The sequence below is a fragment of the Acomys russatus genome, chromosome 18 (genome assembly GCF_903995435.1).
Source record: "Acomys russatus chromosome 18, mAcoRus1.1, whole genome shotgun sequence".
NCBI lineage: Eukaryota > Metazoa > Chordata > Mammalia > Rodentia > Muridae > Acomys > Acomys russatus.
The window spans coordinates 37,421,266-37,446,228 of NC_067154.1; the positions used below are offsets into that span (position 1 = coordinate 37,421,266).

The 24,963-nt window shown below is 33.1% G+C and overlaps 1 protein-coding gene across 1 annotated transcript in view; it reads right to left on the minus strand.

The window, feature by feature from the left end:
• The window catches only part of Klhl1 (kelch like family member 1), a 203,252-nt gene extending 182,044 nt beyond the window's left edge, over window positions 1-21,208 (minus strand). The window contains exons 1-2 of the mRNA XM_051160901.1: window positions 21,028-21,208; window positions 8,650-8,786 (exon numbers count right to left, since the gene is read on the minus strand). Of these exons, the coding sequence (XP_051016858.1) occupies window positions 8,650-8,786; window positions 21,028-21,104 (214 nt within the window). The 5' untranslated portion in view covers window positions 21,105-21,208. The remainder of the gene's footprint in view (window positions 1-8,649; window positions 8,787-21,027) is intronic.
• Between the last annotated feature and the right edge of the window lie 3,755 nt (window positions 21,209-24,963).

The following is a 24,963-nucleotide window of genomic DNA, read 5'->3' on the forward strand; positions in this document are numbered from 1 at the left end:
TGTCTTATATTCAGAATAGGGCTTATTGTCTATCAAGTTCTCTAAGTTGAAAATTAATATCCTTCAAATGCATTTGCAGAAGTTATGTCACCTGAATTAAATCAGTCATAAAAGTGAAGCAACGATTTACTTTTAATTATAATAACGAAGTCTGGAGGGAATTTAGTAGGTAAAGTCCAGCTTACATATATTGACATATGCTTTTAATATTAAAAGAACATTATATATCTAAATGCCTTTGTACAAATATTTATTTCAAAGAAATATTGGTAGTAAGCACAAGCTTTCTTACCATTCCCTTTGCATGTACAAACACTTTAACTTCTGTAGCACTAAAACATCTTTTTCAAACATGTTAACTCTTCACTATGATTAAAGTTTGCTGTTAGGCAGTTTAATTTCCTATCCTTCTTTTTTAAAATTACTACTATTAGAAGGGCAGCTTCCTGATTTTGAACTTTGTCCTTATCAGTAGTCCGCAGGACCTGACACTGTATTAGTAACCTTGCATTTTTACTTCCCATATTTGTTAGAACTGTTTCTTTAATACCAATGAGAAGTTTATTTTCAATGGTGCAGGGATTATGTAAGAGATGAACCAAGAGAAAATTTCTAGAAGTGTGAATGAAGGATGCCTTTCAGTACAGTGACTCTAAGTGCATCTTTTAAAAATATTATTTCATTTGTGAATAAAATTTTAGTATCGATATGTATTTGTTTTAGCTACATGTAAAAATCAATACAGTTGTTTTATTTTATGTTATTCTTTCCAAATAAAAGTACTTTCTATATATCACAATGCTTATACTCAAATATAATTATTTTTTATGGTAAATTCAAACATGATTAAGAATACTTTTCATGTTAAATTCAGTATATTGTTATTCACTATATTTTAAAGGGTACCAGATAGTATATACATATATATGGTGTTGACAGGATATAGAGCATCACTTTTTAACCTGCTCAACCATCACTGTTATCTATAAGCCACGAGATCAGTGCCTTACAGGCATGGGGATGATGGACATCAGTTAGAATAAGCCACTGTATAGCAGTAAGGATGTCAATTAAAGTGACCTATATTATTTTGCGAACAAGAGAATAATAAGTCACTCTAATGAACTTCTGTCATAACATACTCTGAAATAGTATAGTGCGACAAAGAATGAAATATTAAATTTGTGTTCTGCCAGTCATATTCTAGTAACAAGTTTATTGGCTTACTGTTGATCTCTGTCAGATTGCATATCCCTGTCTGACTAGGCTGAATTTCAATAACATTAGAGACCTTCTGTATGTTCTATAAATACAATACAGTAATTAAGGAGACTTTTTAGATTTTTTTTCAAATGAGCTTATCTATGCCATTTTTTTACAATGACAAATTGTTATTCTTCAAACACCTTTTTTAGTTTAAGCTGTATACATTCATATCATCTTGGAGAATTCATATGAAAAATTTTCTAATATTCAGAGTATGATTTCTGTAGATATAATCTTATCTGAATAGTTTTCTAAGTGATTTGAAAGTGGAGTAATGCTATCTTTAAACTCCAATTATTTTTTCCTCCTTGATGCTTTTGTAGATATTTTATGAGATATCTTAAGAATAGCTTTAGCATCATTATACATACTCAAAGACTTTACAGCACATAAAACAGATTATATTCAAGTTCATACACATGAGTGAATAACTTTATTAAAAGGCCTTTTTTGTAGATTAAAATATCTTCTATGGTTTTAAGTTGATTTGGCCCTGTGCTCCTAAGAATACTAATAGTTATATAATAATTCAGTTATTTCATATATAATTGAATTGTGGGCAAAGTGTGTCCAGAGGAATCCACAAAGCAATCCAGACTATTGCCCAAGCTATTGGTATATGTTTATAAACTGATGGTAAAGTACTATTGCTGAAGACACAACCTATGTAACTCATTGAATATTGAGAATTCTATCGGGTACCTAACTAGAACTATCATACCTACTGCATAATGATAATGATACTGGAAGTCACTCTTTAGTAACCATTAAGTCAGGTAGAAGTGCTTTGATCTATAATAGGACATGATTGCAAGATACACTTGTGTAAAAGTGGCACAAAATTTATATAAGTAACCATCAAATATGAATGTATTTAAGGGTCACTCTATGAGATGGCACTCATGTCTGATACTTATCAGCTGTCCAGAATCTGTTACTAGAAAGTTCAAGGAGGCAGAGGATAAGTAAATACTACTGGCCTTATAATTAAATATAGCAATAAAATAACTCCTAGAAACATTTTACTATACTCATAGATCTGCACCTTGCTGATCCATCATCTTAGAATCTTTGTTCTCCACTACATGGAAACTGATACAGAGACCAAAACTGAACAATGAGCAGAGTGAGAGATTTGGAACACTCAGTGCTAAGTGATATTTTTTTTTTTATCAACTACTTCACTTCAGAGATCAGAGAACTCTAAAGCAGAGGCAGAAAGACTATGAAATCTGAAAGAGATGAATGACAAAAAGGAACCAAACCACATTTTAGACACAGTAGGATGGACACAGATGTAAACACAGAGATACTGCAGCTGCATGCACATAGCCTGCAAAACTCTAGGCCAGATGGGGTATCAGTGCTGAGGGAGACCTCCATCTCTAACTTAAAAACTATCACAAATTGAAAACCACACTCAAAGTAAGTGTTTTCCCTATTGGAGTCTCATTAAGTATACAAATCATACTTAAGGGCTGGTTCATGCTAAAAAGGTGAATAAAATAAAAGGAGCTAATTCGAGTGCATTTTTGGAAAACTTAGTGTCTCATAATACTTTGAGATATTTGTAACTCCTTTCCAGTTCTTTTGTTATTATATTTTCTGTGTCTACACATGTGTGTCATAGTGTCTGTGTTCTTGTGCTTGTCATTTTGTTCCTTCTTTTCTGTTTGTTTTGTTATATTCTAGTTTTTTTGTTTATTTTATCTTATTTTACTATTATTACCATTAGTTTTGCATGAGTATTTGTATTCTAGTGAAATAAAGGTTGGTATTTTGATTGGGTAGGGATCTGGGGAGGATCTAGGAAGAGTACAGGAAGGGAAAAACTTAATTGTTGATTATAGAGCCTGAGCTGCAGGTATCTGGGAAATTGTCTCCTATGGCAATGAGTTCAAGGCTTTCCCGCAATTTCTCTTCTAACAGATATAGTGTATCTGGTGCGATATTGAGGTCTTTGATCCACTAGGAATTGAACTTTATGCATGGTGATACATAAGAATCTAATTGCATTTTCTACATGTTGACATCCAGTTAGACCAGTGCCATTTGTTGAAGATGCTGTCTTTTTCCCATTGTATGATTTTAGCTCCTGTATGAAAAATCAAGTGTCCATGTCCACTGTGTGTTGGTTTCTTTCTGGGTCTTTGATAAGATTCCATTGAACACCAAGTCTATTTCTATGCCAGATAGGTGCAGTTTTTAATCACCATTTCTCTGTATTATATCTTGATGTCAGAGATGCAGTTTCCTCTACAAGTTCTTTTATTTTGGGGGGAATGTTTTAGCTATTCTGGGATTTTTGTTTTTGTTTCCAATTAAGTTTAGAATTGTTCTTTCAAGGCCTGTAAAGTATTATGTTGGTAATTTGATGGGGATTGCATCCATTCTGTAAATTGTTTTTGGTATGCATGGCCATTTTCACTATGGGACATCTGTAAATCTTCTGATAGCTTCTTCTATTTCTTACTTCGTCGGCTTGAAGTGCTTGTCATACGGGTCTTTTCCTTGCTTGTTTAGAGTTATATTATTTGTGGCTATTGTGAAAGGTGTAGTCTCCCTAATTCCTTTCTCAGTCCATGACAAGCTGGAGACCTAAGCCAGGCTAGGCTTCTGGGAGGATATGAGGGCCCATAGGATTGAAGAGGACATCCTTTAACTAGACAAGCCTCCTATTAGAGTGAAAGAGACACTAAAGCTATCACAAAAACTATGACACAAAGTTCACCCTGCCTACAAGATGTGCAGGAATAAAAATAGAGCAGAGAATGAGCTACTATACAACCAATGCCTGGCCCAACCCAAGACCCAACTGATGGGAAAGAACCAACCCATGGCACTATTTATGAAACTCTGCTATGCTTGCAGACAGGAGCCTAGCAGAGCTGTGCTTTGAGATGCTTCACTTAGCAGTGCTTCGAAATGGATGCTAAGACTGATAGCCAAATATTGGGGATACATATGCAGTCTGGTGGAAAGATGGGAGAAAAGAGAAAGGGACATGGAGATGGCAGTAGCTTCACAAGAAGACCAACAAAGCCAGATAACCAGGCACCAGAGGGATTGGCTGAGACTGAAGCACCAACCAAGGACCTTGCATAGACTGGACATAGGCCTCCTACAAAGATGTAGCCTATGAGTACCTCAGGATTCATGTAGGTCCTTTAGTAATGTGACCAGGGGCTATTTCTAACATGGACTCTGTTGCCATTCTTTTGATCACTTCCATCTGCATGTACTGCTTTTCCATGCCATAGAGGAAAAGGGCAAGCTCAGTCCTGATGTAACTTGATGAGCTGGGGTGGATGTGATGCACGCTTCCCTTTTTCTGTGAAATAGGGGAGAAGGGATGGCGAAGAGGAAGGGAACGTATGGCTAGAAGGTGAGGAGGGATGTGTCTGTGACTAGGAGGTAAAATGAATGCATGAATGAATAAATAAATATAAGTAAATTTATAAATAAAACATTAATAAATAAACAGATATATGTCCAACCTCCTTAGTCATCAGGGAAATGTAAACCAAAATGACTTTAGCTTACACTCATCAGAGAAATCCCACTCCTGGCACTATTAATGATATTTTGTTAACTTGCAAAAAGGAGGCTAGCATAATTGTCATAGAAGAAGATTTACCCAACAACTGATGGAAACTGATTCAGAGACCCATGGCCAAATATTAGGCAGAGCTCTGGGAAATATTGTGAGAGAGTGAGATGAAGCTTCGGAGGACCCAGAAAGGTTGAGGAAAATAAAAAGGTCAGGAAAATAAAACCTACAGAATCAACTAATCATGGCCCATAGCGGTTCACAGAAACTGAATTACCAACCAGAGAGCATGCATGGGATGGACCTGGCCCACCTTCACATATGTAATAAATGTACATCATGGACTTTATATGGGACCCCTAACAGCAGCAACAGAGTTGTTCTCTGACTCCATTGCCTGCCTTTGGATCTTTTTTTTCCCCTAGCTAGGCAACCATGTTTAGCCTCAATATAAGACGGTGCATCTGGTCCTACTGCAAGTTGATATGCCAAGGGCTGTTGATATCCATGGAAGATTTCCCCTTCTATGAGGAGAAGGGAAGGGGGTTTTGGCATAAGAAGAGATGAGAGGCAGGTACTTGTAAGAGAGAAAAAAGGATAAGCCCTGTTGGGATGTAAAGTAAATTATTTAATTAATGTAGGACTTAAAAAGGGATTCTCCATTCTGCTTGGTGTAGGGTCTTGATCTCTAATTCCTGCTCTATGTGTTTCCTCATGAATAGTAAAAGCCTTTCTTAAATTGATGATTTTTACCTGTTTAATTTTTTCTCTATGGATATCCATCATGCTCCCGATTTGTCTGCCTTTTAATTTTTACGTAGTAAAGAAAATGAACCAGTTCAAGACCCCTTTTGATAAGAGCCACTTGAGAGTAAAATCGAAAAAAAGATTATCAAAGGAATGGCATTTTACTTTCCTACATGTTCATACTTTTTGGGGAATATATTTATTTTAGTTATTTTCTAACTAGGGTTTCAGATCATGGAGATAGCTTGCTAATTAGACACATGTAGGAATCATATTTTTTCCTATTTGTAGAAATGAACACTGACTTCTTCTGTTGTTGTGTTTTACATTGTGTGAAAGAAAGCCATGTACATATATGAGAGGATTCCTACAATTTCTGTAGCATTACTAAATGAACCCAATGTTCATCTAGATAACATACATAAACATACAATTGAAAGTGCATCAATCCTCTGACAGGAATGTGTATAGAGGCAAAAGCCATGGTACAAATGTGCTTAGGAGGAAATACTGTATGTCAGTGCAGCTGCTAGGCATCTTTATGTCCTTACTTCTAAATGTAGAGCCATATCAGGGTCATTACTTTCAGCAGGAAGCTTTAAAACATCATGTAACCTTGTAGAAAAAGAGTGAGTGATTTTGGCCTAGATTTGTTTTATGCAAAGGTAAGTTTGCCAGGGCTGGAAAATTGGAAATGGGTAATTTGCTTTTCCCTTCCTGGAAAGATCCCTGAAATAGGAGCTATACTATTCCTCCACCATTCTTGAAACAAACATAGAAATTTAAAGAGTAACATTTGTTTGTTTTCTTCTTTACAAATGGCATACATGTATGAAAAGAAGTCTGGTTACTCTTAAATCTATCTTCACCTCTCTTCCTCCCTTCAATATTTAACCTCCTTCCTCTTTTTATGTTCCCTTCTCATATCCTTTCCTCCTTGTAACTCAGTGACTTTAATCTGAGCCACCTTTAGGACCAGCAGCATCTGCAGTATCAATTGGAGCTTCCAGAGCTCATCTGTCATTAAGAAAGTGGAGACAATTACCCAAGAATCTACCAGAAGCCAGGAGGTCATGGAGGTTTGCTCTGGTCTTGTGAGTCACTCCCTATCTGTGCTTGACTTGTAAGATTGTTGTCTGTGACTGTTTAGTTCAGAGGTAAAAACAAATTTTAATTAAATTGTGAAACTCTTAATAGTCCCCTAGTCCCTAGACTTAATAGTCCCCTAGTCCCTAGACTTAATAGTCCCCTAGACATGCTTTTCAATGCTCATAGATCTTAATCTTCATAACAATTTTTTATTTCAGATTATCTAGAATTACAGTATATTTTCTCCTTTTCTTTGAGATGTGTTTTCAAAAGCCCTTTTGCCAGTTATATATTCCAAGACAAATTTTCTCAGTGACTTGTAATACAAACTTCTGGGAGTTGATAAGCGTTCAGACTAACCTCTACAACAAAGATATGCAAAGTTAACTTTTTTATGCAGAAACCAAACAGAGAACATGGGGAGTCACTGAGTTTTCTTCCTCATCTTAGGGCTTAAAAGCTACCTCTTTGACTCAGTCTAGTTATGCTCACACTGAACAAAGCTTTTTTTTTTTTTCAATATTGTAATAACCTTAAAAAATCTTAGAATTAAAAACATTATTTATTTATACAGTGCAAATTAGATCATATTACATATGTTGTGAGGCACCATGTGGTTGCTGGGAATTGAACTCAGGACCTTTGGAAGAGCAGTCAGTGCTTCTTAACTGCTGAGCCATCTCAGAATTTTATTTTTTATTTATTTATTTATTTTTTTTTTTTTTAATTTTTTTTTAATTTTTTTTTTTACAAGGAAATTTTTTTTATTAATTTATTCTTGTTACATGTCAATGTTTATCCCATCCCTTGTATCCTCCCATTCCTGCCCCCCCCCATTTTCCAATCTTCCCCTCCCCTATGACTGTTCTTGAGGGGGATTACGTCCCCCTATATATTCTCATAGGGTATCAAGTCTCTTCTTGGCTACTTGCTGTCCTTCCTCTGAGTGCCACCAGGTCTCCCCCTCCAGGGGACATGGTCAAATGTGAGGCACCAGAGTACGTGAGAAAGTCGTATCACACTCTCCACTCAACTGTGGAGAATATTCTGACCATTGGCTAGACCTGGGAAGGGGTTTAAAGTTTACCTCCTGTATTGTCCTTGGCTGGTGCCTTAGTTTGATCTCAGAATTTTATTGTGAAATTTTTTTCTATGTTTAATCAATCATATTTTAAAATTATTGAGAAAAGAAATGTCTGATTTCACATTACATAGCCAAAGCTGATATCATAATTCTATACTCAAGGTTTTTGCATTTTATTATATCTTCATATATGTCCTCTGAGATGTTATACCACTTTTTATCCATATAACTCTTCTATATACTTAAAATATGTGATATTCTTGAGAAGAAAGACCTGGCTTATTTATTAAATCATTCTCCTACAGCATGGCTCAGAATTGTACATATTCAATGAATACAACATTTTCAAGAGTATTTATTTTCAATAAATGTAATGTCCAATAGACTATATAAATAGTGTAAATAAAGGAAAACTTTTCAAATCTCCAAAGCTAGCAATTCTCGAGACTATAACTATAATCATTGGCACTGTCAGCTAAGTTGTCATATCAATTGAAATGTCATATAAAAATTTAACATTAAATTAGTACATCAAGGAAAGTGAGAATATTTAAACTCATATTTCTAAAGGGAATATTTTTATACTTTAATATTGTGACCCACTATGGAGATAAGCAACCTTCTATTGAATGACTAATTCTCTCAATTTCCTTCTAAATTTCATTCCATCAAATACTGATTATATTCATGTGACTAATCCTGTGTAAATATGGAGTGAAAAATACAAAAATAACTGCTTTGTACATTTTGGATTTCACTACAGAAGTACTGATATTCCCCATTATATAGTCTGCAGCTAAAAATTGTACAATACAAGTTCAGCCTTTTTTACTTAGCATTAAAATACTTAAAGCAAGTGTTAAATAAACATCATATCAGGCATCAATATAATGCTGTAATTATTTTACTGTACCTGTATATGCAAATTGAACAAGATCCCAGAGTGCGTTTGGATCTATGCCTTCCATCTTGATCTCCTCTTGCTTGGCTTCACAAACATCACTTGTAAACATGGCAGCAAAGTAGTCAGAGACAGAACTCAGAACAAGCCTGAAAGAGGCACAGGATCTGTTTTAGACAATGCCCACGAAGCATAGAACCCTGAGTTCAGCAGACACAACGTACAGCAAAGGAGCAACCATCTTCCATTTGATCAAATACTTCATTTTTAATTTAAATTTAAAATTCATGATAATGATGATGGTGATGATGAGCAAAACAGAGGGACCCTGCATGCGTACTGATATTCCCAAACTCATAGGTTTTTAAAATCGTTGGCAGGTTTGTGATGCCATGGATTTCCAGTGGCATCAACAATATACTGCCTGTTGCTCTTCTTCTTGTTCACCCACCAAAGTAGAGAATTTTGGAAACAGGAAACAGGGATCTCATCTGAACATGGAACAGAGAAGTAAGTTTTTGTTGCCAACTACAATACATCCTCCAAATATGTAAAATCTTCAAAGCTGTGTAGGCTTCTGGAGAAGACAAAGTAATTTGTTTTATATTACTCGGATGCTACATACTAAACTACTGATACATTCAGCAATGTATATGCCATGGTAAATTCACTATGTACACAGTATGACTAATTTTGATATAACTGGTCACAGTGTATAGTTGAGACCTCTTCTACAGGAGGAAATGTAATGTTTCCTACTAGTTAAAAGCATGCACCTGGTCATGTCTGAGACATTAAATCTATGACTATTGTATGGCTAAATATAAATGGATCTAAACATCTTTTTAAACATTTGAGTTATACTTGGAGACGAATGCTACTATTTAATCTTGAGCAGAGAAGCTTCTTCTTGCACTGGGCAGTGGTTGATGAAGAGACTCGACATGTTGAAAATAAATGAATTCTGAGTATTCAACGCTAAATCAGCCCAAAGAAACCATAAAAGAATGACAACCCATTTCCCCTAAAGGGGGCTTGGGTAGGTTTTTGTTTCCTTTCTTGAGCTACAGATGCTTATTTTCTTTGGGAGTTGATTAGTAGTTATTATTGGTCTTAATCCAAGAGAAAACAAGGTAGGACTCAGGGATGTCTCTCTTTTCCTTTATTTTTCCTTTATAGGTATTGAGATACAGGTTGAAAAGAAAGAAGGGACTTGAGAAGAAATAAAATTTAATTAGCTGAGCAAACTGTAGGTGCATGTTAGCAGCTTCCAAAATGAAAAAAAAAAAAATGACAGAGACAGTTAGCTACCTGATTTATCAATGGGGAACAAATGCAAAAATAAAAATGAAAGTGTGAGAAGAGTGTGATATGAAGAGGATAAGCAAGGTTCAGAGAGAAAGAAGAAGATAATGAAGAATAAATGTGATGGCAATACATTGCATATATTCATGAAATTGTTGAGTATTAAATATAAACTAAATAATAACAATACATTTGAGGGTACAATATGAATTGTAGCTAGTGATCCATTAAACCCAAGCTGCATGTTACCCTTAGCAGTATAAGAAGTGATGGTTTCCTGCTTCAAGCTACACTATCCTGTCATCAAACATATTTTCCTCTTTAATGAACATTATATGAAAATACAGCACAATAACTTTGCTGCTCCATCATGCTTCATCAAAGATATAAACGTATGGTATGCTTTTTTACACTAAAAATATATTTATTTTCATTTTTTTCCAATATTTATCATTTGTCTTTGAAGGAGAATCAATGTCTGTTTTAGTGTAGAGCTGGGGCCAAAGGGCTATTTTAGCTTTCATTTATCAAAATTTTTTCTACTTTCATCTAAAATAACTCATTTAATTTTTTTACTAAGGGATATTAAGTTTGTTTCTTACATTTATAAAGAAAAGGCACAATTTCACTAATATCTGGACTTTGTTTTATTTATTTTTTTAATTAATTTCTTCAGATTCCAACTCAATTGTTATCCCATCACCTGTATCCTCCCATTCCTCCCTCCCTCCCACTTTCATGCTATTCCCCTCCCCTAGGTCTATGACCCGAGTGGGACCTCTTCCCTCACTTTATGGCCCTAGGCTATCAAATCTCATCTTAGCAGCCTGCTTATTCTTTCTTTGAGTGCCACCAGGGTTCTCTACCAAGGATGGACTCTGTTTTAATAGAAGATTACATTTCAAACTTACATTCCTGATGTAATACATCATTTGTTTATAATTATTTTAATTTTTTCTTAGGATTTTAATCATTTTTACAGTGATACACACACCACACATAGATAGATAGATAGATAGATAGATAGATAGATAGATAGATAGATAGATGTTTTAATTTATAATTACTTTTACTTTTTCTGAACTTATGTAATAGTGATACTGACTATTTTTAACTATAGATTAAGAATTGTTTTAATAAATTTTCTCATTTTTCATCCCACTCACTTTCCACTGTATCTAATAAAATTTCTATTTAAAAAATTTAGGGTCTACATTCTTTCTTCTTCCTACTCTTCCTGTCTCTGACTCTGTGTCTCTCTGGGGTACCCTTCCCCATTTTCCTTCTCTCCCCATGCTCATTTAATAAACCTCATATAACATAAAAAACAATTAGGTTAGCCAATATAAATAGCCAAAAAATTACAAACTTACTATTTATATAATTCCTGATTGTTTCATTGTTCTTCTTGCTGTAGGTAGTTATTGTATGTGTGTGTAATAGCATAAATGCATATGTAAAAATATTTAATAAATTTTTTTAAAGATTACACTTTAAATTATCATCAGGATTCATACTTTTGTAGAATAACTGGAATCATGAATAGTCATTATGTACAACTGTAATATTTACTTATTATTTTAATATACATTATTTGTGATACATGTGCATATATATTATGTATATGATCATACATATGTGTGCATATATATATGTGTATATAATTTTTATCAATGTAATTCTAGACAACAGTTAATTTTAAGAACATCGTTTTTATAAAATGCTGAGTCCCTTTTCTAAAGTACTCTTTCCCTCATAACATTTTGGACATCAATGCCCTGCTTATGATGTTAGTCATAGTACCATCTGCAATCTAGCCCAAGACAGTTCTGCTTCTTCAGCCACTATCAAAACTCTAAAAGTAATCCACATCCATTTTGTATTGTTACTAAAGGAAATAGATAGGGCTACATAAGTCAGTCTTCACTGATGTAGAAACAACTACCTATGCACTGTCTATGTGTAGGAAGAATTCAATTTTTTCATCTTTGGCTCAGAGAGCACATTTTGTGCTATATTGAACCCCAAACAAGGATACAGCCATCTCTGGCTTTTAGACATTTAGAGTTCATGAATATGTTCCAATATTAAAACCTTTTAAAGTAAGAAGAGGACATATTTCTCAATGGGAGCTGATATTCATCTTTATAGCTGGCTTAGATTACATTTGCCTTTATAGCAACAAAATTATAAAATAAATATTTTTAAATTGTAGGAAGTGTAGTCTTGAGTCTTGTAGAATGTTATACAGTGCTGCGTAATTATTTGTTGGAGTATACACTAGGCTGCCAGATTGTTGCAGGTGTATGTGAGCTAGAAGATGCCATCTCTTCTAGAAAGTTCCATATTTACACCAAGGATAAACACAGGTAGTTCTCTTATTTCTTCCCATGAGTCTGAGATCACTTTTAGATTATTTCTCTGAATTCCTACTAGCAGTCACAAAACCCTTCCTTACCACAAGGCAGGTCTTTATAAATCAAAGAATAGCTGATATGCAGCAGAGTTGGCTTGCAGATTCTCCTTGCTAAACACTGTTGTTTTGGAGTTGCCTTCTGGGAGATTTTAACAAGTCAAAAGAAAATATACTATCTTCATTTAAGGAGGGAATAAAATTTAAATATCAGGAAAGGTGAGTCTTTACTCAAAGCATACTTTTGAGAAGTCATATTCTAAAGTCTAGGGAATGAGACAAATTCTCTGCGATCTGCCAATTAACAAAATCAGCTTTTAGTAATAACAAAAGGCTCCAAGCCTCAATGAACCAGCCTTGTTTTTTCACTAACATAAGTGACAAGAGCTGTTGGGTCCACAAACAGTACATACATACATGCTTAGTTTAAAGAGGACACTAAAGAACCAGGATTACAGCTCTTCCTACATATACTGTTATATAGACCAATATTCATTGAGGCAGACAATGAGAATCAGTAGGCACGGAACTATCCATAAGAGAAGCCAAGAAAATACTGCTGTGCTTTGATAACTGCATATACTGATGGTCAGAATGCCCTTTAATTGTAAAACTTTCTTGAAGTTACAGTTAGATCCTTTTCAATGTATCAAGAACTAAGGTGCTACACACTCTCTTCAATTGTCATACACACCCACTACCCAGAACTGTATTATCAAAAGTACCCAGCTTCATTATATCATCATGAGAATGTGATTTGGACTGTCACTCCACCCTCCACTTCTCTGTGAATCTTCAAGAGGACTAAGGGAAGAAGTTTCCTAAATTAAGATCTGGCCTATCATGGAAAAGTGTCAGCTTATCCTAATAGCATGCTACCTACCAGAAAAGAATTGATAAAAATATTAGAAATATCTGCAACACAGAACCCAATTAGCTGTTGTGTGACCTTCAGGTTCACCACACAATCTCTCTACCTTTCCTAAGTATACTGCCTTTTGCTTATCTTTGCTTGCTAAATAAACTTGTGCTTAAACTGAAAAAAATAATAATGTCTCATAGTTTACTTTATTATTTGTTTCATCCACAGAATCTCATTTTTCCTATTGCTTAGAAAACATATTTTCGTAGAAAATTATTTCCAGTTAATGAAAATATATTATTTGCTGTTTTTATGAACCAACATAACAAAAATATTTTAGTTAGGAGTAAGCAAGTAGGCAGCACTCCACCATGTCTTCTACATCAGTTCCTGCCTCTGAGTTTCTGCTTTTTTGGGTTCCTGTCCGGACTTCTTTTGATTATAATGATTATGAAAATGATGGTGGTGGTAGTGGAGATGGTTGGTGTTATGATATGGTCAGCAAAGAAAACTATTTACTTTCCAATTTGGTGTGGTAATGAGGTTTACTCACAACAGTAGTAACAACAATTAAGACAAAAATTTTGAAAAGACAGAAAAAAAGCCATAATATTGGACAGAAATAAAAGATAGCAATACAAATTCTCATTCTTCAACATACAAATATATCTTTTAAGAATAGGTAAATAGGTAGATAGAAAGAAAGATAGATAGATAGAAAGAAAGAAAGAAAGAAAGAAAGAAAGAAAGAAAGAAAGAAAGAAACTGGGGACCTTATCTTAAGGAAAGAAAAATGAATTGGACAAGGGACAAGCAATGAGTTAAAACTTTAGGATGCAAAATTAAAGAAAACACCCAAAACTGACCAGAGGTGTCAATGGAACTAATTTTGGTGTTCATGTTTATAAGCAACTTTTGGGTATTTTTCCTTCCACTCTTAGAAAACTATGAGAAAAATGATTTTTTTCTAGTAAGGACTTTTTCTGAAATGTTTATTATGTAATTTCACCTGCCATGTTCTTTAAAGTCTATTCAATATGAATGATGCATGTCATTAAACCCGAAGAAAGATTACTATTTTTATTAAAAATCAATGTTAATGTGTAATTACTCACTTGAATGTACTCTGTAGAATTGTAAAATGTAGATGTTTCTTCGATGTTTATGCTACTATCATATTAGAAAAAGTTAAACTTATCATTTTTGTGAATTTAGTTGGGCATAGAAACTTATGTAAATGTTTATATCTTCAAAGCTTGACAGAATGGTTAAGCTACAGAAAGCCTAAAGCCAGGACAAGTTGTTCATCCCTACTTTCTCACCTTTTGGGATGTTGACTCGGGGCAATCACCATATTGACCTGGTTATAAAATACTAACAAATAATAACAACAAATATTAGCAATAGATGAGATAGCTTAGCCATTAACAGTGGCTGCTCTTTCAAAGGAAATGTATTTGATTCCTATAACCCACAAGGCTGCTCACAGCAGCATATAAATTGATTTTATAGAATATGATGGCCTTTTCTGACATCAGAAGATACAAGATATATATGCGGTACACAGGTATACATGTACATAAAAAACATATTTACAGATAATATCAATAATAATAATAATAATAATAATAATAATAATAATAATAATAATATATTTCATTTAAAAATTATTCTAATATCTAACTATTTACTGCAAGACAATTAGATAAGTGAGTGCTAAGAGATCAGTTTTGTCAAAGTGTTAAATATTATATGTCTCCATAAACATCAGGTTATGCATATCTCTAGGAATAAGTGTTTTAACATAAGCCACACCAAATTGTACTTACATACAATGTTAGTACTGCAGACAGGTTACATTTTAAAGAGCAAAATATTTAGTGACCTACATTGTGGACGTTTAAATTATCAAATAATATCTCAGTCAATTCTAGGAAAATGCTGCCATATCTGTAATAGAACTGCAGAAAGATTAATCCTGCATTTAGATTTAATGACACAAGAGATTTGAATTAGAAGCTAGGATTCAAAGTTTGGCAAAAATTAACATGTTTATGTGCACATATTTAGCTTCAGTTAATGCAGGGAATGCTGCAGCAAAAGCAGCATCAGTGACTGCATGTATCGACTTAGGAAAATCTCACATTGTGTGTCACTAAAATGTAGTTCCTTATAAATGTATTAAAGAGTTCTATGTTCTGCTTCAACTTACTATGGTATTTGACACTGTCAACTTCCCTTTTTGAAAATCATTTTTTTTTTTTTAGTTAGATAAGTGGAGACTTTCTTATCTCAGAGTTACCTCTTATTCAGTGACTTTTCTTTCTTCTACTCCTTGACCCTTCCTTTAATGTACACTAATGTGGAGTTCTGTGCTTTGCTTTAATATTCACTTTAGTACTGCTTTAATTATTCATATGATCACTATAAATTTTGCTGTGATACTGAAGTGCCTGTAAAAAAAAAAAGCAGTTGGCCAAATGTTCTACCAGATTTTATCTGTGCTTAAACTACATTCAGAGTTATGCTTGCAGTTTTCTTATATTTACACTTTCTTATTTCCAATTATTATCATGTCATTATGGATATTTCAAATGGTATGAATGATGTTTTATTATGTTTCTTTGTACTCCTTTTCCTATGTTAAGTACAATATAAACCCTTGTTTTAGTTTTGACTAGGAGTTCTATGTTCTCCTTATAAATTCCAGACAGTATTAACATAACCCAAAGGAAACATGACACTTGTTCCAAATAATATTATTGGCCTGAGAAAAGAGGTCTGAACCCCTTGTATTTGAAGGCCCAGTGCTCTGAGTACTTCATTTGCCAACCTACAGGCTCCCACCTCTAGACAGGTAATGGAAGCAATGTCCACCAAAAATACACCAGTGTCCAAAATAGTTCCTCTGTGAAACACACCATGTCTGTCCGCATTAAGCAAATTCTGCATCTCCCTGAGGGACTGAAGGAGACAAGGTTTCACCTTTGATTCCCTTGTTCCCCTTCCCTTGTAAACTTTCATTTCCTCTAAGAATAATTTATACATAAATTTATACACCTGCATACTATGCTCTAGTTGAATTAATGATGAACAAAATTTACCAAGCCATTCTATGTAATACATCTTCCCCAATTCATTGTGTTCATACAGACTTCATTTCCAAATTGGGGTATTATTCTAACTTCATAGGTCATTTCATATTTTCCTCTGTGCTTATCTTTTTGTTTGTTTGATTAATATTATACTATGTTTCAAAGATAGCATTCTTATTTATGATATTCTAGTGTGTTTTGAGAATGAATGACATACATACCCAGATTTTCAAGTTAGTTTTATACTTTTCCCAATTATTCACTGTATATCAGGTGCAATTAAAAACCTTTCATGCTGCTAGTTTTTACTCCATAATATTTTTAAAAATTTAGAATATAAAAGATAACCTTTCCTTCTAGAAATACTCAGATCTTGACAAATAAACTTAAATAGTTTCTTGTAATTGCAATGCTTATTAATGTTGTTTGATTTATTGGTATTATACTTTCCCTCAAAAACTGGCATTATCTATTAATTATATGTAGTATTTCAAATCCAAATGTTCTTATTGTTATTGAAGATCTCAAGACAAACATATTTTCACTTTAATGTTTGGATCAAGTTTTAATGAAAACACAAGATGTATCTAGAAAATAATGATATCAGACCATAGAATTAGGTTTTCTTGCACCAGTAAATCATTATAATTTTATACAACCTACATTTCATTTATCTCTTTGGACTCTATTCTCTGTGAGTACTCTTTATACTCAACCATACTGCTTCTAATAAACAATATCTTTAATAATCATATTACTTCACTTGTTATAATTGACTTCCCTGAAGTATTTATGAAAATGCATAATTATCTTGATTTTCAATGATATTAAAACATAATTTAAATTAACACACAAAACAATTTTATATTAAAATATAATCATATCATTTCCCTCTTTCATTAGTCCATCAAATCCACCCATATACGCCCAACTTGCTCTCTTACATACTTATTTATTCATTCATTTATTTATTAGTGTAGGTGTGTCTGTGTCAGTTTGTGTGAATATAGATATAAGGTATAAATACTACTTTCTCAGTCTGTTTAATTATTTTTCCAAAGTATGATTAGCTCTTTATAGTTTTCCATTTAAAGAAAATAAGACTAGTATTAAGTTATATAAATGCAAATCATGACATTTTAGATATGGTTTAGTAATTGTGACCATCAAGTTAGAAACTTTCTTTTCTTTTAAAATTTATTTATTTATTTATTCATTCATATTACATCTCAATTGTTATCCCATCACTTCTATCCTTCCATTCCTCCATCCCTTCCACTTTCACCCTATTCCCCTCCTCTATGACTGTGTCTGAGGAGGACGTCCTCCCCCTGTATATGATCATAAGGTATAAAGTCTCTTCTTGGTAGCCTGCTGTCCTTCCCCTGAGTGCCACCGGGCTTCCCCATCAATGGGACATGGTCAAATATGGGGCACCAGAGTTCATGTGTAAGTCAATCCCCACTCTTCACTCATCTGTGAAGTGTGGCATGTCCCTTGGCAAGATCTAGGTAGGAGTTCAATGTTTACTGCACGTATTGTCCTTGGTTGGTAGAAACTTTCATGAAGCATAAAAGTCATTGTTTCCTAGAGCTTGAACATACGTTTCAGTGACTGTGGACCGCACACACACATCAGACACAGAAATGAGAGCAATCCTTCTTGAGTTTCTCTGAAAATCTATTTCCTAAGTACTACCTTCTGTAGTATTACTTTTATATGTTAATATGTTATTTGAGATGTCATGTGTTTTAAACAAATATGTACAAAATCATGTAATGAATTTATGATTAAAATAGTGAATTTAGTCTTTTTAAAAAATTTATGCACTTTACCTGACAATTGTAGCAGCTCCCACTGTCACCTCCTGGTCCCATCCTTCCTCCCTCTCCTTGTCCTCAGAAAGGGGAGCCCTCCTCCCCTAACATCTGCCCTTAGCCTATCAAGTCTCATCTGGACTTCCTGTCTTATTAAATAAAAATAAATTTAATTCTGAAGAATATAATTACATTTTAAATAGATTTTATTTAAGGGTAGGTAAAAGATAATTTGCATTTGTTACACATATTACATGACATTTCTATCAGTAATGACAAGTGTTTGTTAATTAGTCTTCTGTAAATGACATTCAGTTACGTAGTAATATTTGTAAAGTAATTGTACATAGTAAATTACTGGAGTTGTCATGGTAGCTGGATGGTTGGATTTCTTTTTCCCTAGATTATTTCATACATGTTAAATAATCTTTTGTGTGCATGTCCAGGCATTTGTCTTTGGGCCAGATGAACAGTTTGTATTGTTGTCACAGTAGAAATAGTGATAGATTTTCTGGATATATTCTCATTGTCCATACCATGGGTATATTTATATGTGAATATATATGAAGTATATATGAATGTATTTTTATGTGATATGTATATATGACCTACATATGTATCATACACATAATACTTATTAATTTTAAATATACAATGAAGATATTTTAAAACTCAAACAAATTATCATCTTTAATAACTCTATATTATCAAGGAAATCTAAAATTAAAATTCCTTTATCTTCTTGCAATCTACATGGAACTGTGGTTAGTTTCCCAATAATAACGACATCCAATTGTGTGTTATTTGTTTATAATACATGTGCATCTTAAGTATACTTTCTTTATACTTTAGATTGCCTAAAATGACTAATAGAATGTGGTAACATAAAATTGCTTTAGTGTAATGTCCAAATATGGCTTATGGAATATTTGATATTTGATTGATTGAATCTGCAAATATATATATATCCCAGATGTTTTGGTAATTGAATTCAGTTTTAGAATAAGTTTCCCATTTAAATAAAAATAATGTTATCATATAAAAATGAAAATAATTTGAGAACTTAACTATCACATCATCATCAAAATGCACTTTATTTTTAAATTTAAACTTACTGTAAAAAATATTGAGCTATATAATTGCATTTTTAGTTCAAAGAAGTCAAATTATTACTCTTAATTTTGCAAACGATTTATGGTAATATGCTCTTTTAAATATGTTTGACTGTAGGATTAGTTTATGCCATAAACTGTTGTTTCATAAATGAAAATGTAAAATAGCAATATCAATTTCATAATTTAAGTCCATTATTTTTCTCTAGCATAACTACAATTTTGTAAACCATTGATAGAATAAAATATATTATTTCAAATAGTAGTCTTCATATTGCCCAGACTTATTTGTGATGATGCAATATCCTAGCTATTAAATTTTAAGATACTAGAACTTTTGCAGGGCCTCACATGCACAGTAAATTATATATGTGGAAGTAACTTAAGACGTAATACAGATATCTCCCTGTGTATTCAAACTGTTTAATGTGCCTTTAAGAACACAATGGAATGACCAACATTACTTGTCTTGAATTTCTATATAGTCAGCTTTTTCAACATTAGCTAATGCATAGCTGTAATTCTACTTTATGTTCTCTTCCATGCCTATAACCCAGATAATATACAGATGTTGAAAGCAACTTTGTAAAATGCACCCTAAAAATTGATGCAGCATTTATAAATACTAGTTAATAAACAGTGATGCTTGTTATCTGAGTCAGTTGGGTCAGTTGGAGCCAGTGACTTAATAAGACAGCTCATTCCTTCCCTATGTGGTATTTTCTATGCTGGTCAATATAAAAAGAGTGAAAACTGCAAAGTAGAAGGATCCAGAGGGTCTTAGAAACCTACAAGAAGAACATTATGATAGGCAAATTTGGGCCCAAGGGTCCCACTCAAACTACGGCACCAGCCAAGGACAATACATGCAGTAAACTTCAAACCCTGACCCAGATCTAGCCAATGGACAGGACATTCTCCACAGTTGAGTAGAGAGTGGGGTATGACTTTCACACCTACTCTGGTGCCTCATTTTTGACCACGTCCCCTGGATGGGGAGGCCTCGTGGCACTCAGAGGAAGGATAGCAGGCTACCAAGAAGAGACTTGATACCCTATGAGCATATACAGGGGGAGGTAATCCCCCTCAGTCACAGTCATAGGGGAGACGAGTAAGGGGAAAATGGGAGGGAGGGAGGAATGGGAGAATACAAGGGATGGGCTAACCGTTGAGATGTAATATGAACAAATTAATTAAAAAATAAATAGAAAAAAAAAAGAGTGAAAACCTTTGTGAGCGGTGATACACAGTAACTTAGTAGACATGTACAGGGTAGATAGACAAAGTGACAGAAAGAGTCACAAGATCATCTTGTCAGACAGGTCCAGATTCATACTAATGTAACAACAGATAAGGAATGAAAGACACTGTGAGTATAAAGTAGAACATTGGAATATGGACTGGTTCTTGGTTAAATCACCTGAAGTGGAAGTAGAAGTCTCAATGTGACATCATTTAATTATTGGTAACTCAGAGTTAACTCACTAAAGCATATAACATACACAGTTATAAAATAAATTGTAAAAATAATTATTTTAAGGCTTTATATTTTCATTAATTATTACTAGTTAAATGAATAATATGATACTGTAAGCTTCACCCAAGAATATGGTAACAGTGCAAGAACAACCTAAGTACTCTAAGAAATTCTAGGTTTGTTTTTCTGTTTTTTTGTTTTATGTTTTTTGGTTTTTTTTACTATTATGGTAGCAAATTCTCCATTTGAAAACCAGTCTACTATTGTTATTAATATGTATGCATAATTCCATTATTGACACTTTCTCACCTATGTGCAGGTATCTTTCGATTCCCAACAATCAGGATGACATCACAGAGTTGTTGTTGCTTTAAATAATTCTCCATTTTTCTAAATGATTGCTCAGCATGGTGAACAGCTTGATAGAATTCTTCGGAGCTACTGGAATCCAAATCACTTTGAGGTGCCAGTGAATGACTGGTTGCTGTCAACCTGTAAACCACACACAAGCAGAAAGATAACACAGATAAGGCATTGGTAATGGTCCAGAAAGTTATATATAATTTTACACTTTAGGGTTCCTTATAGAGAGTAAATGAAAAAAATTAAGCAAAATATTTGTTTGCATAAGACAGAATATAATTGAAAAAAAACTTTTCTTTCCTTTAAAGGTGATGTAAGAGAGATTTCTGTATCAGAATATCAAGTTAGTAAATGCAAAAAAGTCTTAGAAATAGTATAATCATTACATACTTTTTTTTAAATTTATTGATGTTGAATATTAAAATGCATTTATTCTTTGTGTATGTACCAAAGAGAATACTAAACCTCCAAAAAGTGAGAACTCCTTTGAACTTATTGGCCAACAATGGTAAACTTCAAAGATATTACATGAATTGATATGACTTTCACACAAACTCTGGTGCCTCACATTTGACCATGTCCCCTGGAGGGGGAGACCTGGTGGCACTCAGAGGAAAGACAGCAGGTTACCAAGAGACTTGATACCCTATGAGCATATACAAGGGGAGGTAATCCCCCTCAGGAACAGTCATAGGGGAGGGGAATAAGGGGAAAATGGGAGGGAGGAAAGAATGGGAGGACACAAGGGATGGGATAACCATTGAGATGTAACAACAATCAATTAATAATAAAAAATTTTTAAATATCCAAGCTTACAAAGGTACCTGTAGTAAACTTTTGCTACTAAGATGACTCTAATTTAAAAAGAAAGTGTCATGCAATGTGGAAGTAAAATTGTAGGGATTAGAATCTAGACTGGAAGGGCTAAAAGTGGTTTGGAAATATCTGCCAGTCTATATTTTAAAAAACACAGTAAGATAGAAGACTGAAGTTGTGTGGATCTTTTACAAATGGAATGGATGTTGTCAATGTATCAAATTAACATATTTTGAATATTCTATCTTAACGAAATGATAAATGGTTGACATAGTGAATATGCTTATTGTCCTTGTTTTAACAATACTTAAATTTTGCGCACTAAAACGTCAAGTTATGCCTCATAAACTTGTACAATACTGTATCAATTAAATTCTCTTAATTATTATATTTTAAGTTCTATAATCAATACATATAAAACTAAGTTTAGTAATAAATTCAATGCAAAACTTCCAGCAAATAAAATTTAGAGTTGATAGAAAGAGAGATTAGATGGTTACATTTCTAAACATGACCACAATTCTTAGGAATGTTACAAGGGATTGGGTGTAGACCATCAACCTCAGTTGACTAGCAAACTATTAAGCAAAATATAAGCAATGGAAATAAAAATATATTCATCAAAAGTTCATAAATTACATCCAATTTTTAGTTAATTGGTGAACATATTTTAATTATGGAAAGCCATCTGCTACTTTATAAGAAAATATGATGAGAATTTAATCTTTTCCCAATTGAGATTAAGAGATATATAGTTTTCTTGCCCATTTGACTTGATTGGAGGTCTTTTAGAGAAAACTGTGAAACAAAGTAAAGTTATCATTATTAGGTAAAGTGAATAATTCATATCCATTAGAGAAGATACTTATGTGTTCCTAGATCATCCAATAGAATCCACAGAACATCTAACATATATGAAGCTATAAAAATTTGGGTCATCATGTTCAGCATTATTCATCTACACAATATGATTATTTTTAAAATTTTCATGCCTCCCTTTAAATAATATTTAATAGCAGGAAAATAGTATATGATCATAGGAACCAATGAAAACCGAGTCAGAAATACAAGTTGCCAAATACAGGACAAATTTCTCCAAAGAAATCCAGATATTTACAGTATTGTGTTTTTAATTCATGACTTGTGTCTAACAATGGAAATATTAAAGATAATCCTGCAAATGACTTCAGCTTTGTTTGAAGCAGAATTATTATAATGTTCCCATCCAGATTCTTTTATCATCACTGATGTACATATTTAATAAAATGTTTTACTGTAAAAGTTTTATGCTTACTAAAGATTTCATACTTTTGCAAATGTTATTAAGGAACAACTTAATACATTTTATCAGGCCATTCAACTTTCTGTGACTGTACTATTTGTTAATACGAGTTTTAATATTAGTGAGATTATAGAACCATTTAAAATAAAGGCTGATACAGGGGCAAAGGTTGCACATTTTAGAAAAACCTGTACAAAATCAAGCTAGCTATATCTTGGCATGGATGAATTTGCTTTGCTCCAGTTCCCACTCCATACTGATGAACTATGAGCAGTTGACATCATGGAGCAAAAATCATGCTTTTTTTTTTTTAAAAGGATGTAGCCACTGGAATACACTGCTATAGGTAGTCACACACCAAGACCCTTAAGAACAGAAAAAAGGGGACTTTGTGTGATAGATAAATAGAACATAAATGATAGTAAGGTTTAGGTTGTGTACTGTGGGCGAAGTTGGAAAAATGTGATCACCTTTCATTTTATACATATATGTAATTCACTAAGTAAAAAAATAAAGACAATGAAAGATAGTAAAATGGAAGCAAAAACTTACTGCCAAGACACCTTTTCCTGTGTTCATTGTTTCCCGGACCCTTATTTTTTCTAATATTTTACATGTTTTGATTTTATTCATACATGTGGAAAAAAGTCAGTTTCTTAAGAGTTTTTATATCTCTCAGATAAATGGTTATATTTGTTCAACATGATTTTCTCTTGTACAAGGCTCATAAATAATTTCCTAATCACAGACTTGGGTAGGATTAATGTACTTCAACCTTTGATGTAGGATGAGATTTGAAAATGAGTTCCCACACTTGAAAACCTGCTGTTTACAAGATGAGCTTCATTGCTTTGCTCCTCTACCATAAAATATCGAAGTTTACTAATTTAATAAATAATTGCTTTAGGTTCTAGAAAACACGTATCTCCATACATGTTTCATCTGAGCGTTAAATAAAAAAAGGTTACTTTGGTCATTTCATATTCTACTCTAATGTTTCATGTTTAAATATTTTTTTAATTTCCCAAGACAGGGTTTCTCTGTGTCAGGCTGGCTGTCCTGGACTCACTTTGTAGACCAGGCTGGCCTTGAATTCAGAAAGATCTGTCTAGTTGTGCTTTCAAAGTGCTGAGATTAAATAAATGTTCCACCATGCTCGACTTTCATATATATATAAATCTGAAGACCTATTAGTCAAATAACAAAGGAGTTTTTAATAGAATTATTAAATACTTAAAATTTTTAAATTATTTTATTTTGGTACATATTCATTTATATTATTACACATATATACAATAGATTACCTATGACAAGAAGAAACGGGACACCGTCAGGAATTATATAAATGTTATATTCTTAGTGTTTCGACTATTTGTAATTGACAGCCTTAAAGAAGACATCTTTCCTATCTTGGTGCATCTAAATTTATGAACGTAAATCAATCTCCATTATATATTGTCATTATCAACTTAGAACATCTATCTAGACCTAAAATCATCTTAACCACTAAACAACTAAGCTTCATTCTGTATTGTAACTAAGAAACAATGTTTGAAAATATAATAAATGCAGCTTGTCAAAATTAGATTACAAGATCATATCAAATTTAACACATGATAAAATAATTATCAGCCTGACATATCTAAAAATTAAACTGGTTCCTAACCACATGAACTATTCAAGCTATAAATATATCATAATTTTTTCACAATTGTTCTGAAAGAGCTGTTTCATTTATTAACATTCACTAAATGTTGAGCCTCCAAACATAAAACCACTGAGAG